This window comes from Crocodylus porosus, unplaced genomic scaffold, assembly GCF_001723895.1.
Source record: "Crocodylus porosus isolate Cpor-Errol unplaced genomic scaffold, CroPor_comp1, whole genome shotgun sequence".
Lineage (NCBI taxonomy): Eukaryota > Metazoa > Chordata > Crocodylia > Crocodylidae > Crocodylus > Crocodylus porosus.
The window spans coordinates 15,248,682-15,267,264 of NW_017728932.1; the positions used below are offsets into that span (position 1 = coordinate 15,248,682).

General features: G+C 45.4%; 2 protein-coding genes and 1 long non-coding RNA gene across 10 annotated transcripts in view; 2 read left to right on the forward strand and 1 right to left on the reverse strand.

The window, feature by feature from the left end:
• Positions 1-8,960, forward strand: part of TEX14 (testis expressed 14, intercellular bridge forming factor) — a 50,235-nt gene extending 41,275 nt beyond the window's left edge. For 2 of the 6 annotated variants that reach the window (XM_019545707.1, XM_019545705.1), the window contains exons 27-31: positions 105-222; positions 774-869; positions 1,754-1,863; positions 3,506-3,569; positions 3,983-5,051. In XM_019545707.1, coding sequence (XP_019401252.1) covers positions 105-222; positions 774-869; positions 1,754-1,863; positions 3,506-3,569; positions 3,983-4,019 — 425 coding nt within the window. In that variant the 3' untranslated portion in view covers positions 4,020-5,051. Of the gene's footprint in view, positions 1-104; positions 223-773; positions 870-1,753; positions 1,864-3,505; positions 3,570-3,982; positions 5,052-6,401 lie in introns of those variants that run through there. The other 4 variants (XM_019545706.1, XM_019545708.1, XR_002102998.1 and 1 more) reach the window with 4 other exon arrangements.
• LOC109317188 lies at positions 8,961-17,560 on the forward strand. 3 transcript variants are annotated; one of them, XR_002103002.1, is made up of 3 exons: positions 8,961-9,596; positions 9,676-9,858; positions 17,457-17,560. It is a non-coding gene; the product is annotated as an uncharacterized LOC109317188 (long non-coding RNA). The 3 variants fall into 3 exon arrangements; XR_002103001.1 differs by lacking the exon at positions 17,457-17,560 and adding an exon at positions 10,933-11,436 and having other exon boundaries at positions 8,963-9,596; positions 9,700-9,858; XR_002103000.1 differs by having other exon boundaries at positions 8,964-9,596; positions 9,700-9,858.
• Positions 11,435-15,371, reverse strand: LOC109317187 (pinopsin-like). Its single transcript, XM_019545720.1, is given in 5 exon segments — positions 11,435-12,041; positions 12,720-12,862; positions 13,652-13,834; positions 14,996-15,272; positions 15,274-15,371. Coding segments are annotated over 5 exon segments (927 nt in total). The 5' UTR covers positions 15,346-15,371; the 3' UTR covers positions 11,435-11,789.
• Positions 17,561-18,583: the final 1,023 nt, after the last annotated feature.

Here is an 18,583-nt window from a genome sequence, read left to right on the forward strand (position 1 = left end):
GATTGAAAGTTTCCCAAGTACAATAAGATATACAAGCAGTTTAATTTCTTTACCCACTTCATTTGTATCTGCTGAGATTAAAGTTTCTCTGTTTATGTGAATAGTTCCCAGTCAGTGTCAACTGGCAGACAAAGAGGAAGCAGAGGAAATTGAAAATCAGGGAGCAGTAGATCATACTGTCTGGACTAAAGAGACATTGAATCAAACAGAAGAAACAGAGAGGTACTGAAAGGGAAGAATAAGGATGTTCCTTCTAAAGAACTTTATATATCAGGTTGGAAAGAATTAACAGAGCTAATTCAATAGCGGCGGGTAGGTGATTTTGTGCAAGTAGTGAGTTGTCCACTTCCATTATCTTGCTCATCTTTACTGGGTGCTGCTTACTTCTGTTCTACACACCTCAATTAAATGATGATACTTGATCCACATGTGCTTTCACAGTATAACAAGCATTCAGGACATGATTCTCACTTACATTCAGATCCTATTATACAGGGCTTTAAAGTGGCAGCTTTATGTTGGCTCATAAGAATCTGCAAGAAAAAGTGACAAAAATGGGTGTGAAACTGATAGGCCTCTTTTCCAAGCTGTAGGAAGCACAAAATGAAACTATAAATGTTGACAAATAAGTTGTTGTTGTTGTTTGTTTGTTTTTGTTTTTGTTTTTTTTCCAAAAATGCTTTCAGTTTTATTCATCTTAAGTAATTCAGGAAAGGAAAATTGTTGTTCAAAATGTACAATATCTAACTTGACAGTGTCACTTCCTTCAACAGGGCTCATTCTACTCTTGATGATGCTTTAGAAAGACTGCTCCACCCTATTGCTGAGGCTGACAAGGTCCAAGGAGGACCTGAGGGACTTCCTCTCAGGTTAGAGGATAACTAATTTTCATACATTAGGTTATCAAGTTTACTGTGATTTTCATTTTGTTTATAAACCTGTGCTGGGAGCTCTAGAAATTCAGCTTTCAGTCAGCTGGCAGCAGTGCATTACAGAGCTCAGCAGGAGGTATCTATCTGAGAGGGGATACAGGACACCCACTGCTAGACAAAGAGAAAGGAAAATGTTGTTAAGATGGTCTCAAGGCAGACATTCAAATTGTCCATCGCATTGAGAGCTGGAAACGAGCTGCTTCAGCACTGACTTTTGAAAGTATACGGGAAAGAAGAATGTGCATTAAAAAAGAAAGAAAGGACACTCTGCTCCTGTTTGCCAGCTGCCAACAGTTAGTTATACACCTCCTCCTAAAGGGGAACGTGCCATCCCACATTAATTTGTTTGGCATTAGCATTTCTTTGCTCACCCACTGCTACTATCCTGAGGACTAAAAAAAGACTGGGCAAAGAGCAGGCAGGATCCCATGAGTACAAATGCAGGCATGTTCACAGTGGGCTTGATATAAAACTCCTGGGCTTAGTGGGCTTTGGATGTGGCCCAGAGAACATCTGACGTTACAGGGATCTGCTGAAAGAAAGAAGTGAAAAGCTGTGCAGTGGCTTTCCTCTTTCATTATCCTGTCTGACTTATTTGATAATTCCTGATCCACAAAGGAGGGCACTGGGGAATCACTGGAGTCTGACTGTAAATGTAATGCATATCTCCAAACTGATCTCTGGCTTTGCACGCCAGAAGGCCAGAGCAAAACTCAGGCACTTAGCTCTTTCAGAGGCTTATATTTTAATGGTCTCTATTTCACCTTCCCTGAGAGAGAATATAAAATTGTGATCTGACACACAAATCTCTGTCATTGAAGGGCAACAAGCCTTAAAGATCAAGGAAAGGAAGGAATGAAGAGTGGAATAGAAGAAGGCAGTACCAGGGCAGGAAGCAGAGAGACAGAAAGCCGTGCAGGGAATACTGAAGGTCTTTTTTTTATCCATAAAGATGCTATATACTGTGCATGGCAATATCTTGTTTACTAGCCTGGCAGCCCTGACTTTATTTATAATAAATAGCTTGCACTGAGCAGGTCTGTTAATAGTTATTGTTCTTTGACTGCTTCCCTTGCCCTTAGGAGCACAGAAATATTGCTTTTGCCCTAAGCTTTCACAACAGAGGAAGCTGCTTTGGAATTAAATTCTCTTATATACTTTTTTTTTATCTTTGATTTTTATTATTGTTGATGAAAAGTGTTAGACTGAGCTTGGGGAACTCTCCCGCGAGTTAAAGAGCTGCCTCTCTCAAATGGAGTAAGTGGAGCTTCCCACACGGTCCTTTGGCATGCTTTAGTGGGACCACTTGTTCTACAATCTTGCCTCCTTGGCTAAGACATGCTAAAGCCTTGACTGTTAACCTGGATTAGATTTGAACCTGTGACATAGGTACTAATATTAAGGAGTCCCTCAAGAATCAGACTCCTAGCCTGTTCTTCTGCCTCCTAGAAACAAGAAGCAGAAGCTGGGTTCCTTTCTTCTTTAGAGGAAGGAGTCTTAATTAGCTGCCTCTAAGCATCTTAAAGGTGAAGTGGCTTTCCACTGATATGCTCCTGCTCATACAATCAAAACCAATTTATATGGGCTCTTTGAATTTGGCAGAAGCAGCTCTCCTGTAACATATGGCAGCATAGCATCAGAGACAATGCCACCTTCTTGGTGCTGGTCCTTCAGGCAGGAAATATGGCAAGAGTGAACTAAGATTCCAGATCCAAAAATTGAAAAAAAAATGGAGGTTTTAATGCAGATGAGCTTCTTCTAATTATACATTAGCAACACTCCTTGCCCAGTCAGGGATAGCATATGGGATGAGTAGTGCGAGACAACCACAAAATAATGAAGCAAGCTGACCTAATTAGGTCAGGATACACACAACTGCCAAAATGACAGAATCAGGGGTGCTAGCGACTCGAGTCTTCTTGTGCTCTGACTGGCCATGTTGATTGTACATTAGTGTCTAAATCCTTCTGAACTCTAGACCTCTACTAGAAGAGTTAAAGTAGATGCCCTGATGGACGATCTGCTTGTCCTGTGTGAACAGGAGAATGCAATCATAAGGTTGTAGGCCTTGATTTTTGAAAGTGACCGTTGATTTTCAGGGCTTAACAAAAAAGGACTTAGAAGAACCTGATGTTCAGAGGTAGATGTTAGCTTGCAAGTGAGATGCCCAAAATCTGAAGTTCTCCAGATCACTCATCCCTTCTGAAAACGTTGACAGTTACTGTCTAAACACACCCATTGGAAATGGAAGGCTCTTGTCTGCCACGCTTATTAACAGTCTTGGGCTGTATTTAGTGGAGTAGCTCAGGTGGCAGAATCAGCCCATAACTACTACATGCAGGAAATCCTTCCCACCACTAGTGATTCTTCAGAGAACCTACAGCACAGTCTGCCTTTTCAAAGAGTGTCTAATTGCTGCTCGTTTCTGATTGAGCTGTAATGGACCCAATAAGGGATCTGCAGCAGCAGTCTCAGCAGGTTTATTACATGCTAACAACAAAACTCCGGAAGTATTGGGGCATTCAGATATACATGTTCTTATCACTTCTGTACTGGATTTATTTTCTTTCCAGCTACAAATCTCGAGGCTCAGAAACCCAAGTTACTGCAGCGGCTGCCTTGGACTTCTCCAGTCAGGTGAACCTCTTTTAGATCTTTTGTACATGTGAAAGTTTGTTCTGGTGGTACCACCGATGAGTACTCCAAAATTCACATTAAGCTTTCTCAGGCTAAGTAAAAAGGAGGACAAAGACCTAGCTCACCATGACATTTAGTTTAAAAGTAAATGGCAGTGAAAAGGCCTACCACGATTTGGGGGTTCATGTCTTCTCCTTAGCTTCTGTCCCAAGTTAAAATCTGTAGAAACTGGGGCTTTTGCAGAAATGAGAGAGCCTGTGCGTTCTCTCACTCTGCCAACTTTGGTTCAGGAGCCAGAGACAGTGCTATGAAACCTCATTTGCCATGACTCCCAATGAGCTTTATGTGTCTGTGTGCGCGTGTGTGTTAAACACATTTTTTTTTTTTTTTTAACCTTATTCTTTCTTTTCCAGGGTAATTGTCTTGGATCAGAGCAGCCCTTCTAAGTGATTGAAGTAAACAGCTAAATAAAAGCCAGCATGTTTTTTTCTTATCTTCCCCATTATACAGTACCTACCTCTGTGATTTGCAACCCTCTCCAGCACATAAGCAATATTACAGTGCTTGGTCTTCCCTAAACTATAACAATACATAAAAATGAACCAAATGCTTTGCTCTCCAAACACATCTGGTACATTAATTTTTGGTTCATTTTTATGCAGCCACTGCTTATTAATGAGAGGCAGTGCTCCAAATAGTATTGCAGAATGGAGCTGTTTTCTGGATACAGCCTTCCTGTCAAGCCTGCTTTGGCTTTTGTTTTTTTTCTCTAGCACTCATGCTCATCCTCATAGGCACGAGTATTCCTGGCTCTGTTGCATTATATGGTTTCCAGTATTATTGACAAAAATGATTGTAATTCTTTAAATTGATGCAGTGGCTGCTCTTTCTCGACGTTGAAGAGAGAAGTGCTCCTGTTACAGCCCATGTGATGTGTGGTTTTCTCTGTTCATTAGATGTGACAGGATAATTTCTTGTTTTCTCTTTTCCTGGTGCTCCTGTAATCAAAAACTGAACAGATTTAAATGATTAAGGGGATTGATCTTTGTGCAAAAAGTGAATAACTGAGAAAAAGCAAGTGCCCTGCCAGGCAGCGTAAAGGCAGCATAGCATATCTGCTAGCTTCAGGCAGGAATGAATGGGAGAATAACTGGTTAAGAGCATTAAGGCCTCCCTTATTTACTCAGACCATGGGCTGGATGGGTCTGGGTCGCATTGATTTAATTGCACTTTGGCCCATAGGAGTCTTTGTGACATAAAAGCACTCCTGAGGCAGAAGTGAGCTAAGTGTGAATTTACCCCTTGCTGCTTCAGCACAAACATCTTCTTGCTTTTTGTTAGGTTTCAGTTGCACATTCAGGTATTTGGCACTCTGCATGTTTCTCTCTTCCCTGATGGCAGTGGGAAACTGCGTGCCTGACCCTGTCCCCTGGGTTCATTTATCTTAACGTTAACAATACTAATAAAAGACTTCTGACTTCAGTATCCTGGCATGTGGTATTTCTTCCCACTTTGTTGCTTCTTTCTTTGACTAACTTTTTCATTGGAGCCAATGCAAAGTGTGATGTGAGCCAGGCATTTTTGTGCCCCTGCTGAGTCCCCGAGGGGTGCCTCTCATACTGCAGTAGGACTTGTATAACTTGCCATACTGATAACGTTTCTCTGAACTGATGTAAAAAGGGAAAAAAATCATTACATTAACCAGAAGCAGTCCTGAGGTCTGTGTGCAGCATAAATCCACTTGGTACAAATACTGTACAAATACAGCTTGTCCATTGCCCCGACCAGAAACAGCAGTAGCCTTGCAAGTCTAACTGTACAGAGCCCATGTCCCAGGGTACTGTATTGAAGTGAGGATCCCATTCTAATGCTCCATGATATTTTACTCTGTTTTTCCATTCTCCCAGGTTTTTTATTCAGGTGTGCCCTTTCTGAAGAGTTGGCTCTTGTAGTATAGAGATGAATATTATCAGTGCTAGTCTTGCAAATCCAGGATAATCTTACCTTTTGAAGGACAGGTATTATAAATTCTGTATCGGTGTATTAAATTAGGTATTAAATACACTGATCCAGAATCTGCCTTTCAAAAGTATGCCAGTTTTGCCTTAAGTACTGGATTGCCTTACTTTTTCCATGTTTTCATTAGTGGGAATCCTATACCCAGCCAAAAGTGAATAATAGCTGGTGACTTAGCTATTTGGAAATGATTCTGGTTGTGACCACAGTGTCCTCATTTATCTTCGGGTAAGATTTAAGAGAAATGCAGCCCTATTGCTTCTACAGACCCTCTGGCTGCAAACCAAGAGAGGGACCTATATCAGCACAATCAGAAGGATTTGGACCAAAATGTACTGTTAACGTAACAACAGCTTCCTCATTTCTCTCAGTTAGTTATGGTGTTGGGAAAGCAAAGGGGGAAAGTTGTTGTTTAATACCAGAAAGGAGAAAAGCGGTCAGTACAACAGTTTTAACTGTAAGATGCAATGAAAATTCACCTTACAGAAGTCCTCAAGTCCAGACTCTGTGTTGTTTTAAGAGAACTATGCAAAAACCAGAGTTAAAGTTATGGCCTTGGTGCAAAATTCTTTAATAGTTTTTCTGTATTGTGTATGTGGAAGAATGGTAGCTAGTCAACTGCCCTTTCTGTTTTTACCATATGCAAGAATACAAACCTCATAACCTGAAAAACACTAATGTGTTGCTGAATGGACATCAGGTCCTTGACTACCCGTAGGCTGGTACTGACACGTAGCTGAGTAAGTTCAGTGCTACAGGTGGGAGATCAGCATGTCTGAAAATTAAATCCAGGGAGGCTAACGCATTTCCAAACAGATGGAACCTCTTTGAGATACAGCTAATAATGACCTTTTTATGGAGCTACTCAAGGATGACAAGCTTGTGCTGAGAGACCCTAGAACTGGTTGTGACATTTATCTTAGGGTAAGATTTAAGAGAAATGCAGCCCTATTGCTTCTATAGACCCTCTGGCTGAAGAGTGGCTGCACGTGGACCCAGGTAAGCAGGAGCAATACAGAAAGTTAAACAAGAAACAGAGGTGTGCAGTTGTCTTTCTACCAGTGTGAGCAAGATCAAGGAGCTGAAACATCTGTCGTGGGGCCAGACTTAGACAACTAGTTTACCAAAGGTAGGACGTTTGTTAAGTATTGCAACTTCTGGTGTGATGTTATATGGGAAAGAGATAGGTCACGAGCGTGGGGGAAGGAGGCTGTTCTGTTGACTCCATTCAGTGTACCTCTTCTGTTCTCCAAAGACGAGGGTAGAATATAAAAAACGGCAAATGAAAGGCAAAACGCAAGATCCACAGACTAGTCTAATGCTGCTTTTTGCCTCACCAGGAGCAACGGAACAAGTTAATAACATTAAAGTGGGACTGCTGATGTCTTCTAACCTGTTGCTGAGGCCAAAAGCATTAACTCCCGCTGTGCAGAGGCAGAGAGAGTGGAAATGAGGTCACACAATAAGTCAGTGACAGCAGTGGGGAGATGTTTCCTGACCCATCACCTGATGCTCTGTCCGCCTGCCAGAGCTGCCTTCCTTAGTTAGTTTGCCACTGAAATCTGTATAAAAAGTGCTGGTAAGAGACATGGCTATTAATGAGCTTTATCTGTGATGAGGTGTGGGTGGGAAGAGCGTTGGGAAGATGGCTGGCTGCCTCCAGCACCGGACATAGGATCTCATTTGATTCATGTGCAAATTCCAAGAAAAGGACTCTGGCAAAAAATTGCCAAATTGTCATGACGACTGGAACTGTGGGGATAATTAGGTTGTGATTCAAACTATTTTCATTCTTGGCATTTCTCATTTAGCTTCTCCTCTCTGCCGCGTTTGTACAACTCACGGGACAGCTTATATATTTGCCAGGCCTTCTATAAGCTTTTTGCACATTTTGATAAGCTATCTCAAAAAAAGAAGCTAGTGACAGGTTCTGATCTGCAGTAGTTCTTTGCATCCACATGGAATGGCTCAGAATAGGAGATAAGCAAAAGGTATGGTTGTCTCTCTCTCGTTTGGTTCTTTGAGTTGGTAAATAATGAAGCAATATGCAGGAATTGCAGTTCAATTAAGGGTAAACATGGCTTACAGAGTGTGTTAGGGCTTCACGGCTTTGACAGTGTAAATGTTGCAGGGTTGGGTCCCTACTTACATAGGTGCTCTTTGCCCAGTAGGGTTTAATCAAAGACCCTTTGAAGTCAGTGGAAAAAGACTCTTGACTTTAAGGAGCCTGGGGTCACATCCTTGGTAGCAACGTCTAGATTTTGGAGCCATTATCTGAAAACACTTTGGATCAAGTTCTAGCCTGCATCATGTATAACTCCACTGAACTCAGCTGGGCTTTTGGAATTGCTGCAGTCATTACTGTGTGTTCTAGGTACCTTGGGACTCCATGGGTCTTGGAGCCAGTTTTCCAAGGCACAGTGTCAGGCAGGGTGCTTTGGAAGAGCACATCCAAACAGTGAGGCCCAATCATGATCTTGAACCCTATCTTGCTAGGCTCTGTGTAGACACAGAACAAAGAAATCCTTGCTCCAAAGAGCTTGCAGGCTAAGTGCATGCTCTCCAGGCAGTGTTGCATCTAAATCAGTTACCGCAACAGGCAGCAGCCAAGGCTGTTCACGTGAGGGCTAATAAACAGGCTGTTGATCTTGCAGCTAGCATGCGTCAATGCTGATGGGGAGATGTGGCTTTAAGTTACTTTTGCTTCCATCCTTTCATTTAACTTAAAACACGGTTTCAAAGTTTGCAGTTTTTTAGCAGCAGCTCTTACTTGACTTAGCAACTTTTGCCTTTTCCATCCTCTAATTTTAAAACTTTCTCAATTAACAATAATGCATTTTAATTAAAGTTCAATAGTTGTAAATAAAAGCAGACAGTGTATTCGTGGGAGAAAAAGTGGCTGGTGGCATTTTGGGATGGTGGAGCTGCTTAGAATGAAAGCTGTATCACACCATAATTAATTGATTCTAGATTACTCCTGTTGCATAATCATGTTCAGCCTGGGCTTGTCAATGCTGTGTGCTCTCTTGTCAGTTATTATCAAGCAACAGGGAGTCCAGGTGCACATGTAAACTGACTGGAGTGGGAAATGCTAGCTCCTTCCCTATCTCTGTTATTGCCTAAAACAAGACGTTGTTATTACAGTGGCATCCGCAGATCCCTGCTGAGACTGAATGCATACCGACAGACAGTCCTTGCCCCAGAGTGCTCACAGCCCTAATAACTGTTTGGTTCCAGCGGTTTAATAGGAAATAATTCTCGTTTCCTGCATTTTAAGGAGCACAGCAGGCTTTGCTTTCCAACTTCCGAGCAGCACTGCAGCTTCCGCTTGCAGTAGTCCAAAGTACCAGACCGGAGTGGGCCAGAGCATAGGTTCCTGCACTTACTGTGATCAGAGCAGCCGGGTGATTTTCCCCGATGGGGGGTGGGGAAAAAAGTGTTTCCTTCTGAAAATGTCACTTCTTTGATTCATTCTCCTTTGACCTGGGTGGGGGTTTTTGACACTTAGGCAGTCCCCTCACTGTTGCTCCATAGAGGCTGCTTTTAAGACACTCCACTGCTGGGTCATGTCCTTGTCAGTCCTGAAAGAACAAGCCCATGCTGTGACAGATACAGTTCTCCTGACCTGTACAATTTGTTTTTCAGTGTTGCCTACATGAAGAGGGAGACTTGGCATGGCAGGGATGTGCTTCATTGTGTTACAAGAAACCTTTAATGAAACGAGGCCTGGGGCAGTTGGAGTCACCTCTAAGGGAACCAGGCAAGAAAAAGCAAGTGGTCCATGAAGTGGCCCCAACGAGGCTCTGTGTACTCAAATGCTGCCACGCTCAGCTCATCGCTGCTTGGCTGTGCATGCCTCAAAGGCATTCCTTACGGATAACCTCCTGCATGGTCAGCATTCATTATCAGATGTCACCCCAGGGAAATATGCTTTTGTGCTTAGGGGCAAGGAAGAAAACAACCCCCAACTCTTAATATCTGCACCGCCAGGGCCACTCATCAATCCCCACGGTAGCCACTTAATGACAGCAGATTGTGGAAGGTGGGAACGGGTAGAAGCCATGTGTTGAGGTGAGTACCTTATAAATAGTGCTTCGCCCCTGCTCCTTTACAGGCACCCTGACATCCAAGGGAAGGCCAGTGGAAACAATTTGTGATCAGGCAAAATGGGGAAAAGCACAGCATACAAAGAACGCTGTTCATGCCTGTGGGGAGGAGGAAGCTCAATCTCGTTTTCCATGGTGACTAAATCATGTGGGCTGGATTTTCAAAGGTAACATGATGCTTAAAAATGCAGATAAGCACTAACGGGGTTCCCAGAAGATAGGAGTTAGAGCTTAGGTGGTTTGGGAACCCCCATAGGCACCTACATGCATCTTCAATCTGGCATTTAAAAATCTCCTGTAGTCAAAGGGATTTACTGGGAGAATGTGAACACTGCAAATGAGAGGTGTGACTGCAGCTCATGTAGCTGCACCTGGGCTATTTTAGGCTGGTCTAGGTTCCAAGAGCAGCGTAGCTGTAGTGGCACCAGAGGCTTTCCTTAAGGGCATTCTGCATCTACTTCCTGATAATGCCTCCGCTTTTATGACCCCAAAGGCTTTAGTGTATCTTTTTGTTATGTGCCACAGGACCCTTTGCAGCTTTTGTTTCACCTTTATTGGAGAATCACTGCATGCACAGCCTTTCCTTATTGCCTTGGCTATAAATAAAATATAAATCTGCTGGTCTGGAGGATTCTTGTTTTTCTGTATTGATCCTGCTCATCTCTGTGAGCACAGGCTTTATTTCCCCAAGACAAGAAATCTCAGTTTTTCTCAAGTCAGAGCTTGCTGCCTGAAAGGGAGTAGCATGGATTTGATAATAGACTGCTTGTGACAAGGAGACACCTGTGTTTCAATGCTTGGATGTTTATTAGCCTGGGCTGTAGTTGAACTCACCTCTTTAATTTTTCATCACTTTTACTGCCTGCTGTAAAATTACACAAGAGCCTTGAACAACCTAAGTACCGGTTCATCTACACAGCCGGAACAAATGCCTCCTATTTGCCACTGAAATAAGCGTTCAGAGTAAGTTTAAGTCTAGACCTAATACTGGTACAGTTAGTACCTGGTCCCAGCAAAGCAGGGTGAGGAGGTGGAGAGGAGGGGGCTGCTTCCATTAGGAGATCAAACTTTCCCCTCACTGATATTTTCCTCTCTGTAGTTGCTTTCCTGCCCCTGGAGGAGACAGTTTGTGTCATTTTTCGGTCTACATATTCAGAAGTAGGACAGGAAGTGGAGAATATTGCTGGAAGCTGGAAATTTTGTTTTCTAATATCTGGTGTATGCATGGGCCCTGGATACAGGCTATCAAGAACCAGCCAGCAACTTCACTCCTCATGTCTGCATCACGTGCAACTGGGACTGGATGTGTGGAGCCTGCAGCTAGCTGTTCTTCCATGCAGGAGTTGGAGCACGTAGGCTGATTACGAAGGTGTCACCTTATTTCCACACCCCTCTGAGGCTGAAATAACTCTGACACAAGGGCTTGGCAGAGCTGGAGGGTTGTCTTCCACCTGTACTGGGATGCAACCGAGGCACAAGAAGTTCATTTTCAACAGGCAGCTCCAGAACTAATTGGGGAAAGCGCATGTTATCAGAGAAGTGAGCACATCAGAGAAGAGCCTGGGTGCGAGCATCCTTTGTGCTAAACTACTGCACCAGGTGAACTTTACAGTCTGGGCTGCTGGTGCTTCTACAAGAGAAACACCCTGCTCAGTCACTTGTGGCACAGATGTTCACTGTGATTTTAGGTATTCAGCTTTCCAGGGCAGGGGACTGTACAGACAATACTTTACCCATTGGGGAAGGCAAATAGTTTTTGGGGAAGACTGTTCTTGTTAATGGCTAGTCCTGTTTTTTGCAGGCATTAGCCATCTTTGTTGTACAGCTGGGCTCTATTTCACAGGCTCAATCAAGCAGGCTTTGGTCTAAAATTAAGTCCCTTGCCCTTCTCCCACTTCTTCCCCAGCACTGCACTTGCAGGTGTTTAGAACCCGGAAGAAAACCGGGCTCCATCTCGCTCTCTGTGTGGTCCTGCTAGTTCTTAATGGAAGCTAAGTGGGATCCAGCCCCTGATATTGGATAACCCCAGGAGTGCTATTCCACTTTATTCCCATAAGCCTCTACTTCAAGGAAGCTTGTTTCCGTCCCGTGGATAACTTCAGTCTCTCACCTGCTTGTTCATGAAGACATAGATGACTGGATTGTAAACTGTGGCTGTTTTGGAGAAGTAGGAAGGGAGCGATGCTAAAGCTGGCTGGATAGGGATGTCTTTGTTTGTGGCAACCACCATAGCAAAGGTGGTATAGGGCAGCCAGCTGGTGAGAGAGGCCAGCACCATAGCAATCACCATCTGCGTCACCTTCCACTCTGCTTGCTGAGTTGTCATAGATCCTTTTTGTTGTGCTGCAACCTACAGGCAGTGTAAGGGAAAGAATCTATTCAGCAGGTCACCGCAGCACCGGTATTTGAATGCAGTCTGAGAAAGTGGCCTGCAATGAAGGAAGAGCTTGCTGGATGAGCCAGGAGTGTGCAGCTACACCGTTTGCTGGCTGCCTTGCCCTCCCTTCCTGGTCAGGGGCCTGGCTGACACTGTGATCACCCTATGCTCCTGGCACACCAAGTGCCATGAACATGGACACCCTTGTGGGGAGCCTTAGCCAAGAAGTTCAGGACTGAATTGCCATGGAGATGCAAACAGTCCTGTGGCTTTGTGAATGACAAGAACTGCAGGAGCAGGCAACGGCACTGAGAGGTGTCAACACACTTGGCAGCTGCTGCAGATCCAGCCTGCGCATCCTTAAAGGAATGAGGCTGCAGCCACAAATCACTGAGGGTGTAAATGTGGAAGCCAGCCTGTGCAAATCAGGCATTAGCCTGCATCATATGTTCACAGACTCAAATGCAGCCTTGTGGAGTGAATTTAGTTGCAAACTCCATGATGGAGAACAGTTGTAGCCTGACATGAGAGAGACTCTAACTGGAGATGTCTCAGGAGTGCTGCCTTCTCTGCATGCTTGTCTGGTTTTTCAAACTGGAGCTGCTCTGGGTGAGCTGACTGGTGCTGCTGAAATCTCTTTTTACTTATGGCTGATAGCATCGCCAGCAGATTGGTGTAGGAGAAGCGGATCATACTGAGAGGCAGCACAAAGCAGGTAACAAACAAGGCCGTGATGTAGCTATTGTTGTTGCTGCCGCCAGCGTACCAGTTGGGACCGCAGGAGGTTCTCAGACCTGGAAAAGCACGTTTTGAAGCAATGCTGGGATAATCCTGCCGTGGCAGAGCCAAGAACAGCAAATACCATGTGCTGTTCCTACTGACCTGGGCCAGTTTACATAAGGAGCGCTCCAGAGTCCAGCCAGATCACAAGAACAACGATGGTGGTATCATCCATTATGAATTCTGCCTGGCAGAATCATTCCTAATCTATACTATGAGGAAGCATATTGATAAAGTTACATGACATTTCTAAATGAACAGGTTTTGGATAGGTTTGCTCTGGGTTTCAACCAAGATACAAGGCCAATGAAGACATCATGGGTGCGTCTGCACATTCATTAATGCGCCATAGTTACTGCGCATTTAGTGCTGGGTTAACCAAGTACTAATTCAGTGTGCAGTAATTTGTGCTACTGCACAGTAGCGTTGGTGCATGTTTTTTATTTTGACACTTAGGAGTAACCTAATAACACTGTGCAGTAGAGTGTTAGCACAGTTTCTGCTCAGCATGTGCCTGCGCAGTGTTATTAGGCCACTGTGCGGTAATCATCTTGTGTAGACGTGCCCAGTGACTGCATTCAGGAGAGTGCTCTGCTGCTCCATAACTCAAGTTGGTTATTAAGCCTGTGCACAAGAAAACGTATTCACTGTGAAGCAGAAAACTTCTAGAGCATGATCTCTGAGTGAGACATTAATGAGCAAAGACCTAATGCTGCCTCATGTGGAAAAACAGTCTTGAAATCTTACATCCCAGCACAAGGAAGCTGCAGGCTTGAATGCTGCTAAAAATGCATCTCCCATACCTTCAGGTATGTAGCTGCTCCAGCCAAGGATTGGTGGGACTCTCCAGAGAAGTGACCAAATCCAAGTGAAGGCACAGCCCATCAGTGCATGTTTTTGCTGAAATCTGAAATCTCCAGTGGGTTTGCAAATCATGATATATCTTTCAAAGGCCAGGATTGCCAGGGACCAGAGCCCCACGATACCTATGAGAGACCACTGAGACATATCTTGGGGGTGGCGTTTTGAATGGCTGTACTATTGAATGCGGAAGCAGACTCCTTGCCCTAGCTGCTGGACCTAAAACACCAGACTTTCCTAAGCTAGGCTACTCTGATTCACTCCATACAACTCTCATTAGGCAGACGTTCTGCAGGCAGCTGTTTTGCAGATGTTGTAAACAGAAATTTCAAGCAAATAGGCAAAACCACCAAGGTGAAAAGCATCTGTGATATCATAGTCTAAGTCTGCTTGTACTGTGACTGTTCCTATGAGCCCCAAGTATTTCTGGTTTATTAAACTTTCCATGCATTAATTTAGACTTGGCCAAATAGCTACCACATAGTTCTCAGGACAATTTCCATTTAATAGGGCAGTATTCAGGTTTCTAATTAGAGTGTAACTGCCCTAAGTGTACTGTACATGATATCGTATGAACATTATTGATTCAGAAAATGCAGGAAGAGGATCCAAATTGCATTTTCCTCTCCTTGGAGCATTGCCTAATGGCATTAGGCTTTGTGCACTGTTCCCCACACTCACAGAAATATTTTTAATGGCATAAAACCAGACAATGAAATGGCAGCTGAACACTCTGCCCTTCTGCCCCCACCGGCTGTGTTTTAATGCTCCCCACTCCTGTACCAACACCATTGCTGACCTGAAAAACCCTCCCTGCTGATCCCAGCTGCCACACACGGGAACTTGTCTAGCCATTTTTGTACTGATACTATCACCAAAACCTGGATTTCTGACTGTTCCAGCATCTCTGCTGGGAAGCGTCCACTGTTAGCAATTGTAAACAGCAAGACACCAATGTATGGGGTTGTAATAAATGACTCTGCCATTCCTGTTCAAGTGCAGCCCAAGGCTGGGAACATGCTCAGATGTCCCTTCTTGCTATCCTCTGCTGTAAGGAAAGGACTTATAATTTCACATTGTGAATAAAAGCCCTGGCTTTATTCTGTGGCTTGGGAAGACTCGAGGAGCCATTTGGTAGCCCAGGTCATAGATGTGCCATGGTTCTAGCTATGGACTGGGGTCTTAAAGCCTGTGGCTATGGACTGTGGTGTTAGAGGAGGCATATGGCAGAAGGTAGAGTGTGGTCTGAGAGCAGCCAGCTGAGCTCTGCGGGGAAACATTCTTACCTGTTAAGGAGACCAGGAAGCCTTCGAACTCGCACAACTTTTTGCCAAGCATGAAGAAGCCATTGATGTTGCTGGAGAAGCTGACAGTGCTTCCAAAGAGTGTCACTAGGAGGTTGGCCACCACCAGGTTCACTGGGATGTAGTGCAGAGGAGTCCTGAGCTTCTTGTACCTTACGGAAACCATTATAACTAGCCCATTCACAGACTAGGCAGAAATCACCACCATGCCCATAAACACAGCGACTGAGATGTAGATGCTTCTGGGCACCAGGTGGGGACCACTGGGGACCATCAGAGGGGCCTGGGCTACCATTTAGCTTGGCAGCCCTGGAGGTGTTAAAGGCGTACATGCCCTGCCCAGGGATGGAAACCAGACATCCACAGCAACACAAGCTGAGCTGAAAGGACAGTGAACCCTCTTTATAATGCAGAGGGGCTTAAGCTTTCCTCCCCTGACACCCAGCCCTGCTCCCCCCCCCCAGTGGATCTTTGTATTTAAACATCTCTAGGCTCTTTTTTAATCCAGAAGTGGGTTTTTGCAATTTTTTTAAATCAGCTTTTACTCAGAAGAGGATAGAGCATTACTTGCAATCTGATGAGCAAAAGCCAAACCAATTATTTGAATAGCTTTTTATTCTAGATGCTGGGAGGAGGGTGTTTGGGGGGGGAGGGTTGGGGTTTTTTGGTCTTTCCCCAGTACTGTAGCACAAAGGCTGCCAACACAGTGCGCCTTGAGCCAAGGCCTCGTCACTGTTGTGTTTTGAGGTGTCCCGCTGGTAACTGCTGCCCTGCCCAGGTGTGCGCACGGTGACTTGGGCATAACATGCATGTTAAGCAGTTTGGCTCTGAGTGCTCTAAGGCTGAGGCAGCAGCGTGCTGCTAGCCGCTGAGGGAGTAACATCACCCTACTGATGTTACTCCCTCAGTAGGGTGTAACTACTACTGCTCCTGGAACATCTTGGAGGTAAGGCTGGGCTTATGGGAATGGAGAAGGCCCCATGGTCCATGACTGAAAACTGCACCCGGGCAGGGAAGGGTGGCCTGGTGGGGCTGAAGAGCCCCCAGAAATGCCAGGCCAGTGACCTCCCTGGTGTAAGGTGGGTAGGGGCACCCTGACCCCAAGCCCCAGCAAGTGGTGGGTAGTGTAGAGAGTTGTAGCAGGGACCAGGCATGCTTAGAGGGAAGCACCTGAGCCCAGCCGGGGTGTGAGACCTTGAAGACCCCAGAGGAGGTAGAGTTCTGTGAGTAGTGTGAGGGCACACACACAGCAGGGTGCAACTTGGGCACCTGAAGGACTGTGCTAGTGGGGTGCAAAGTAGGGCTCCAAGGGCAGTACATGGGCCAACCCCAAGAGTGAGAGTGTGAAGCTAGTTGCCTGGTGAGGGGCTAGGAGCAGAAGCAGCCCAGCGTTTGACACAAGGTTACGCCATGTAGAGTAGGTGAGCTCAAGCGACCCAAAGTTGCTGCGTGTGTAGTGCCAGAGTGTGAGTAGCAAAGCCTGAAGGCCTGAGAGGGCCAAGGTCGCTTGAGAGGAGCAAGGGCAGTGGCGTATGGCCCAGAGGTGGGCAGAATGCTAGAGGTCCCTGAGAGGGAGGCAGTGTGAGCGGGTGTGTGTGAAAGAGGCCAGCAAAGGACTGAGTTTGCTCCGGGCTCAGACCGGGGAGCAGTACCAATCTGGATGCCATCTGTGAGGCACGGGCCAGGGTGGAGGGAAGGTTAGGAGCCCGTTCAGGTGTTTTGTATCAAAGCAGCCTGTGGGATCCCTTGACAAGTACCCACCAAACTCAGTGCAGAAGCTGCTTGTAATTTTTATTATTTCTTTTTTAAAAGACAAAAATCAAACCTGGTACATGAATACAATACATGCTCTTCCCTGCTGCTTAAATTAACTCCAAAAATAATATTAACCTTTGACATTACAACAGAGTATCACTACAAACACAGAGGATTGCCATTAAAACCCCAGGCAGCCCCTGCAGCATCAGCCAGTTTTACTATACAAGTTGTGAGCTAAGTATCTTCCCTGTGCTCAGAAGGACCGTTGAGATCGCAGGTCAGAATAAGCGGGGGTCACACACATAAGAAAATTTCTAAAAAAAAAACAACAACCCCATCCTCAAATGTATCCTAGGCACAGCTAGATTTATTTCAAGGTCCTCGCTGGTGAACTGTAGTAGTATCTGAAGCTGCTTTTAGACCAAGACGGGCTTTGGATTAAAAGCTGAAAGGCAGACACTTGGGGAAAGGTTGTGCAGTATTAGTGCCTGTGTAGTCTGTCAGTTGTTTAAACACAACAACAGGCTTGCTGCAAAAATCCAGTAGCCATTGGTTTTGTTGAGCTGACTGCAGCCTTGCTGAGACTAAGCTGTGGCAGTCTGGAAAAGAAAAGGCTCATCTGTTAGAAACGGCAATGCATTTGGGTCACTTGTGTAAACATGGACACCAGCTTCTTTCATTGCAGTTTATCGTATTGTAAGTGCCCTCGAGATGCATCTGACACAGTGTTATTTCCAGGTACGCAGCTCGCCAGGGCAGTGTGGCATCATGTACGCGCAGCTCTGCAACCCGGAGTGCTTTGTTTTTTGCAAGAACATGATCGCTCCCCCTTGCAAGGAGAGGCGGCTGAGCACCCGTGCTGAGAGGTAAGTGCTGCTGCCAGCTTACTGTTGGGCCTCTGTAAGCGGCTGGGAAGATGCATGCTGGGTTATGCTTATTACCATGGAAGGACTCGCTGAGGAGAGAGGCTCTCTTTAAAAAACGCCAGGGGATATTCAGCCCATCTCACACGCAGAGCAACTGCTTCCTGTTGCTAAAAAAAGGAAGAGCGTGTGCTTGCACTCCCCTCCCTAAGTGGCACCTTCTGAAAGCAGGATGGTCACTTCTGGGGTGGGTCGAACTGCTCAGCTTGTTCTGAGCACAACCCCTTGGAGCAGCCACGTTCAATCTTCCCATTCCATTAAAGGTGGCTTTAATCTCAGCGCTCACTCCCCAAACAACTGTGCAGAAATGACTCCTTGGTCATTGTGTAGCCTTGAGCTGACCAAGGAATTAGTAAAGGTGTCACTGTTCCTCTGAGTATCCTGGCAAGTCTAGCGCTCAGTCACCAGAAGGACTGGAAAGGGTGTTTTAGCATGTTACAGGGGTGTTGGGAACATGCTCAAACTCTCTCTATGCTTGAAGACAGGTGTTTCTGCCCAAAAACTTGCAAAGAAACAATTTTTCCAACTATTTAGTTGGTCTAATGAAAGATACCATGTTTACCCAAAGAACCTTGTCTGCCTTTTAGCATGTTAGAAATAAAGCCGCCCTGCAACACCACCGGCAGAGCACTGCCTCGCACTGTGCGCCTGGTACTGGTGCTGTAGAAACCCCTGGAAATGACTAAGGCCTTGCAGGATTTCCAAGCACCCAGGGCTCTTCCCGTCTGTTAGCCAGAGCCCTGCCTGTGCAGCTCTTTGAATTTCCAGAGTTTGCAGGACCCGAGTGAGGTAGATCAATGTCCCCTTTCTACAGCTGGGGAGGCCGGTGGAGGCCAAGGAGTTGCATGGTTCTGCCCAGGGGCACACAGCGAGAACTGAGATTAAACTG